The sequence below is a fragment of the Lentinus tigrinus genome, assembly GCF_003813185.1.
Source record: "Lentinus tigrinus ALCF2SS1-7 unplaced genomic scaffold L226scaffold_122, whole genome shotgun sequence".
Lineage (NCBI taxonomy): Eukaryota > Fungi > Basidiomycota > Agaricomycetes > Polyporales > Polyporaceae > Lentinus > Lentinus tigrinus.
In genome coordinates this window covers 1-6,204 of record NW_027138031.1, presented here as the reverse complement: position 1 = coordinate 6,204, position 6,204 = coordinate 1, and the positions used below count along the sequence as shown (strand labels likewise).

Below are 6,204 nucleotides of genomic sequence, written 5' to 3'. Positions count from 1 at the left end.
CACGGCGGGCGCCCGCTCAAAATCCGAGGCAAGAAATCTTCATGTTTTCCTCCACGGAGGCGGACTGTCGCGGACATTTAAGTCAGATTTTGGTGCCTCGAAAAGGTCGCATCCTAGAGCCATGTACGGAATATTTTGTCCTGCCGAAAACGCGGCCTTTGACGAACATGATTGGGTGCCAGAAAAGTCCTGAAAGGGCGATCTTTCAGTGAAATTTCTCGTGCACCCCGAGAAAGATGTCCTTTGTCTGCCATGACCTCGTGATATCATGAAACTTTCCAGTCGGACCAGAACCGGGGACAAAGCTCACCTAATCCGGGTATCCTTTGCGGGGCTGTGAAGTCGGCGAGAAAGGTGAAATTTCCGGATGCACGAAATGGCAGCAGAATGACCCACAAAGGCCGTCTTTCCTGGTCCTTTCCTGGTCATACCTCGAGGCAGGAAAGCCATCCTTTTCTGCAACCAGAAAGTTTCGCTGAGAAAGGTGAACTTTTCCGGCCCAAGAAACGACAAAGAACGGTGAGATTTCTGGTATCCAGAAATCCCGTCAAAATCTTCAAACCACACCACACCACTCGGCAACACTCTGCTCGACACGGCAACACCCAACACGGCCGAGCTCGTCGCCGCTCCACGAGGCAACCACCCTCGGAGTCACTGCGCTGCTATCCGCCAACGGGCGACTCACCGCTTTGCCCGACACTGCCCGACCTGATACTGACCGCCTCACGACACACAGCAAGCCATCCCGAACCGCCGCTCCGCATCACGAGGACACCCGCCACCGCAACACGAGGCGGATACTCTATCCGACTCCCTCCCGACGCCATCCCGACACCTCTCAGCGCCATACCTTGAGGCGCTGTCCAAGCAACCTATCCGACAAGGTGCGCACACGAGGCTCACACATGACTTTGCAGCCGCTCCCCGACCCACCTCGACGTCGTAACACGAGGCTTGTGCCTCTCGCACCTCACCGCGCCGGCCCACGCAATGACAAAGCTGAGACACGAGGCTGCCGTCCTCATAAAGCACTACTCGACACTGACACTGATACACGAGGCTCTTGCAGCCACTCCCCGCCACACTTCCCGACTGCCTTGCGTCGGGACGTCGGGACGTCGGGGCCATAACACATGGCTTGCGCCTCTCGCGCCGCCGCCCCGCACAATGACAATTGTTTTCTCCCCGACACGGGGCTCTTCTATCCGATGACGCCCTACCGCTCCCCGCCACACTATGTGCGCTGATCCTTGAACGCCGCAACACGCCGCTTCTAACCACGCCGCTCTCGTCGTCGTGACATGAGGTCAGCGCCATTTGCGGGTAGAATCTCATTCCGCGCGTCGCAACACGACGCTGCGACGCCGCAACACGACGCTGTGCCGCTGCGACGCCGCAACACAAGGCTGGGAGGCTCCAACACAACACTGTCATCACACCGTACTTGGTTGCCTCCGCCTCAACGCTCGACTCCAACAGACGACGACTCCGAGCCGCTCCCCGCGACGAAGTCATGACCGATGACTCCGCACCGCTCTGAGTACGATGTGAGGCACGAAGTTCTCAGACGACGCATGTCACGATCGCCGTCTCGATGCCTTGACGCCTGGAAGCGGCGACCGTGACATGTTCGTCTCTGAAAGGATCCTGAGAGCATGAGCGACTTACCGAACAGCGTATCTGCTCCAACACCTGGCACAGGGCACAAGAAGACGTACGATTGTGGACTGAGGACATAGGGATACACACAAGACCGGCGCCGTTGGGTGCGTCAAAAACCTCACCAGGAGGGAAAAAGCTACCAACGGTCGCGCCGGCTGAATCAGACATACGGTTAAGCCTTGCCGTGAGCATCCTCGAGGAGGGCAATGTAGCGCTCGAGGGCACTCGTCAGTCGCACACAATCCTGCCAGTCAACTGATTAGGATGTCCTCTACCATGGCAAGGCTACTGGCAGGACACATACCTCGGTGATGCGACACGCATCGATCCATATTACTTCGTACTCGCGGAATGATTGCCTGATGTCCTGCAGTGGAATGAAGGAACCACCGGGGCGATTCAAGGTCGTGGTGTTGAGCCCCGCAAATCGCACGAGCATCTGAATAAGCCTGATTAGATGGTGGTCCATTGAACTTTGAGACATAGCTCACGTCCAACTTCGACACAAGGCTCTTCTGCGTCTTCGATTGCTCTGAGAGTCTTTGAATGGCGTCGACGTGCCTTGAGAGTGCTGCGACAAACTCTTCAGGTGTGATACGGTCGCCGGACCGTGTGAACCAGGTTGAGAACTGCTCGTCCCACAAGCGAGACGTCTCCTGCACCAGGACACGGCGCTCCTCGATGAGCTGCTGCAGCTCTGTGACGAGACCGGTGACCACGCCTGGGAAATTCTGTTGAGTCCACGCTGCTCTCTTCTGAAGAGTCTGCATGTAACCGGCTTCTCCTGTCTGGAGCACGACGTTAATCCCATGGCCATCCTTGGAATCTAGAACGACATACCTCGGTCAATAGAAGGTCGAAGCAACGATCCCATTTGGCTTTCCTGGCCTTCACAGCTGTAACACGGCTCGCGATCGAGTTGTGTTCATGCTCGAGGCACGGGAAAGCGTCTTCTAAGGCGACTCGGTCCGCAGTCTCCAGATGAAGGAGGTATCCGTCAGCCAGCATCTTGAACTGAACATGTATTGGTCAACGATGTCTTCATGATTGCGTACTATCACTACTCACTTGATACCAACGGTTGTTGAGCTGAGTCGCCTTCTCTTTAGCTGTGTCCGATGTCTTCTGGAGACGGGAGACAAGATCGCCATCACCAGGGTACAGCGTCATGAGCATGTCACGCCACTGAGTTATCGAGGGAGGGGTGGATTCGCTGAATGTCTTGAACCCGCACAGGGATCGTGAAGTAAGAAATGTTGCCCACTGGGAGATATCGGTGGGAAGAGTCCAGGACTTGCGCATCCTGATAGTCAGAGACGTCAGTCCACGCCGCCTCAATCCTGAAATGTGCACACCCAACCTCTCGACCTCCTCATCCAACGAGGTAGCGAGGTCCTCCATCACCTGGGGACACGGCTTTGCGGCGGAGATGGCGGTGACGATCTGTACTCCCGGAGCGCGGACGGGCATAGTTGGCACGACGGAGGGTGTGGTAGAGGTGCAAGGATGAGTTGCGGAAAGACGGAGGGCATGGAAGGAGATAGATAAAGACATGAGCCACACCTTTGTTGTCGCCAGGTGGCATTCGGAGTCACCCGAGGACGACCAGATCGTCCGCAAGGAGCCATGTCGCCCAAGCGGAAAGTGCAACCAGGAACACTCAAACAACAGGTATTCATTCATGATACAAGCAAACGTACAGATGAGACACGTATTCAACGCAATACCGAGGGACATACGAACTTGCGGGAGGGTAAGGAGTATGTGATATTCTTGACATAGCTGCCGACCTCATACACTGCGAATGCGGTCAGTCATCGCCGGTACTACTCGTGAAGAACGGACCTTACTCAGAGATCTCATTTCCGTGGATGCGCACGCGGTAGAGTCGGGTCGAAGGTGCTCCCCAATTGGTTTGGACCTCGAGCACCACCGCACCGAAGTAGATGCAGCTATCGACGATGAGAGCATCGACTGGGAATGTCTGGACGGCGTACTCCGCGTGGATATCATATTCGAATGCAGCGATGGGGAGGAAGGTAGCGTTGTTTGTGATGGGTGGAGCGTCACGGGTCAAGTTCAGAGCCAGAGCCGATGCACGGAACTTCTCTTGCCATGCAATACGCCGTCTCTCGTTCGCCCGCCCTTCCAACATACCCCACAGCACCATATGGCGGGGAGCTTGATGAATATCAGCTGCGATCTCCTTCGGGATGTGGTCGATAGTGACGTTCGTAGGGTAGACGAATGACGGTAACTTGATACCCACTTGACCATGGCCGTTGGGTAGAAGCCAGTGCGAAATAGCTCGCATGTCTTCATCGAGGACGTTTTCTGGCGGCTGTGGTGCCGAGAGGTCGGAGAGAGACTCGAAGGTAGATGTGAGTTTTGTGGCAATCCGAGCGCCATCAGCAGCAAGTGCGAAGTCGCGACGTCCAACAGGGTCCTTGAGGGCTGCGCGAACGGCGGTTTGGATGTGCGCTGATACATAGGGGGAGATGTGAGGAGCCTGGCGGCGGCGATTCTTGAGAATATGGGGGAGTGCCGGCATCACAAAGGTCGATGACAGAGTCACGATGCTCGCAAGGGGACCGTCTGATGCTACCAGAGATGGGCCTAGCCAAATACACACAGCAAGAGCGAGGAAGCTGTAGAAGAAGACGCTGCGCCAGCGGGAACTCGGTGCGTCTTCTTTCTTCTTCTGCTTGCGCTGAGGCTTCATGTTGCCATGCCGCTCCCCTTGAGACGGCGCTGATGAGGGGACGTGTTCTAGTGAGCCCGAGAAGTGAACCTTGCGCTCTGACAGTACAAATATGAGAGACCGTCGGGTCGACGTGTGGGTGGCACTCACTGCTCGGCTGCTGGGAAGCAGATGGAGTCCCAAGAAACCTTGCAGGGTCGAACGGGTCTGACATTCTGAGAAGTGGTTAGAGAGAGCGAGTGAGGATTGGATGGCTGGTAATGCCTCACTCAATGAGGTGAGCCACTTGTCCCGGTGGTGAATAGCGGTAAGTTCTTAGCGCTTAGTAGTGGCAAGCCTCGTCAATGTGCGCCTTACGGCGTCCTTTCGAGCGGTCGTCCCTCTGCCTCCCCCGCCCGCGCCTCGGACGCCTTCAACGCCTACGCCAGCCACTCCGACTACTCCAGTCTCATGCCTGAAGCCGTCCCGCCGAACGCCCAGGCCTCGTCTTCGAATGCCGGCGAGTCGACATCCAGCGCTACCGCCCGATCGAGCTCGAGCGGCGCCAGCTCGACACCGCGCGCGACGAGAACGCTCTCGCGGCCCGCGTCGTCGCTGCTGATCAGGTCGTACAAGCAGGCGAACGGGCTCAAGCACCACGGAACGCACGGCTCGTGCAACTGCTTGTGGTGGCCATATGCATGCGGTGTCGGCGACTGCCCACGCCTCTGTAAGTCGCTTTTCGCTTTTACTTCTGTTATATGGCGCAATGCTCTGACCTGGACGGTGATGTCGCAGTGTGCCACTACACGGACTCGGGCGACCACGGCACGATCGGGCTCGCGCTCCTGGCGAGCGGGCAGCCCGAGTGCCTGCAGCACAAGTCGCACAATCAGAGCCAGAGCCAGAGCCAGCCCCGGACCCCGACAACACCGACACCGCCGTCGTTCACCCAGCAGCAGCAGTGGCAGTTCCCGCCGTCATACCAAAACGCGATGGCGAGCCCGCCGGCGTACTCGTACACGTACCAGCCTGGGCAGTACGCGATGGACGCAAAATGACCGCCATGAGTTCTGCGTCTCGTCGCTGTTTCCCTTTTCCTCTAACGTATAGATGCGCTTCACTTCCACGCACTTATTGGGGTTCGAAGACGTGTGCTGTTCTTATGTTTGAATGTCCCGACGATCCGCTCCGCTCACACTCACCCACCGTTGTATAATGAGATGTTTCCCTCCTGCGCCTTGCTCCTTATTCCCTGCTGTTCCCTGCTCCCGCAGTTTCTTGTTCCTCTCTCTCCTGTCTCTCCTGTCTCCTCTCCTTCTCTACGATCCCTCTCTCATTGCTCATCACTCCTCGTCCTTTCTCTCTCTTACGCTCCTCCGACATCCCAGCTCGCTGTCCCGTGTCTTGTGTTACGATTGAACTCATGGTCATGACTTGCACCCGCACTCTCACACGAAATAAAATCTAACGTTCTTGAAATGTTGCTTGTTCACTCGTGTGGACGTGATCATCAATGACAAGCTCAAGCTCAAGATCAAGACCTTCGAGCCACTGTATCACATTAGAAAGACGCATCTATAACAAAAATGGCATGGAGGGGCGAGAGAATGCACGGGGGACGAGTAGCGGGGAAAAATCAAGGGTCGAGTAGAAAAGGGACCGATATAGGGAGGATGTACGACAATCTCACCGAGCCCTCTGGTTCCTCAACTGTTTGACCCCCCAGTTCGGCGACACCCAGGACGGTTGCTGCCTCTTCGGGGTGACGGTCAATCGCCGCCCGTCCTCGCGCACGTCGCCCTCCCGAACCCGTTTCCACGCGCCTGCACCCTCAGCGTCAACCGTCCACATCCACA

The 6,204-nt window shown here is 56.8% G+C and overlaps 3 protein-coding genes across 3 annotated transcripts; 1 reads left to right on the top strand and 2 right to left on the bottom strand.

Annotated features, from left to right (window-relative positions):
• Positions 1 to 1,837: 1,837 nt before the first annotated feature.
• On the bottom strand, positions 1,838 to 3,135 carry L226DRAFT_577043 (uncharacterized protein; the record flags this gene model as incomplete). The annotated part of the gene is made up of 6 exons (XM_067685499.1): positions 1,838 to 1,909; positions 1,970 to 2,104; positions 2,157 to 2,453; positions 2,506 to 2,679; positions 2,734 to 2,968; positions 3,026 to 3,135. 6 exons carry the CDS (start codon positions 3,133 to 3,135, stop codon positions 1,838 to 1,840), a joined length of 1,023 nt encoding a protein of 340 aa, XP_067528257.1.
• Positions 3,136 to 3,511: 376 nt separating this feature from the next.
• L226DRAFT_474545 (uncharacterized protein) lies at positions 3,512 to 4,216 on the bottom strand (the record flags this gene model as incomplete). Its single annotated transcript, XM_067676610.1, has 1 exon — positions 3,512 to 4,216. One exon carries the CDS (start codon positions 4,214 to 4,216, stop codon positions 3,512 to 3,514), a length of 705 nt encoding a protein of 234 aa, XP_067528256.1.
• Positions 4,217 to 4,638: 422 nt separating this feature from the next.
• On the top strand, positions 4,639 to 5,406 carry L226DRAFT_577041 (uncharacterized protein; the record flags this gene model as incomplete). The annotated part of the gene is made up of 3 exons (XM_067685498.1): positions 4,639 to 4,643; positions 4,696 to 5,075; positions 5,144 to 5,406. 3 exons carry the CDS (start codon positions 4,639 to 4,641, stop codon positions 5,404 to 5,406), a joined length of 648 nt encoding a protein of 215 aa, XP_067528255.1.
• Positions 5,407 to 6,204: the final 798 nt, after the last annotated feature.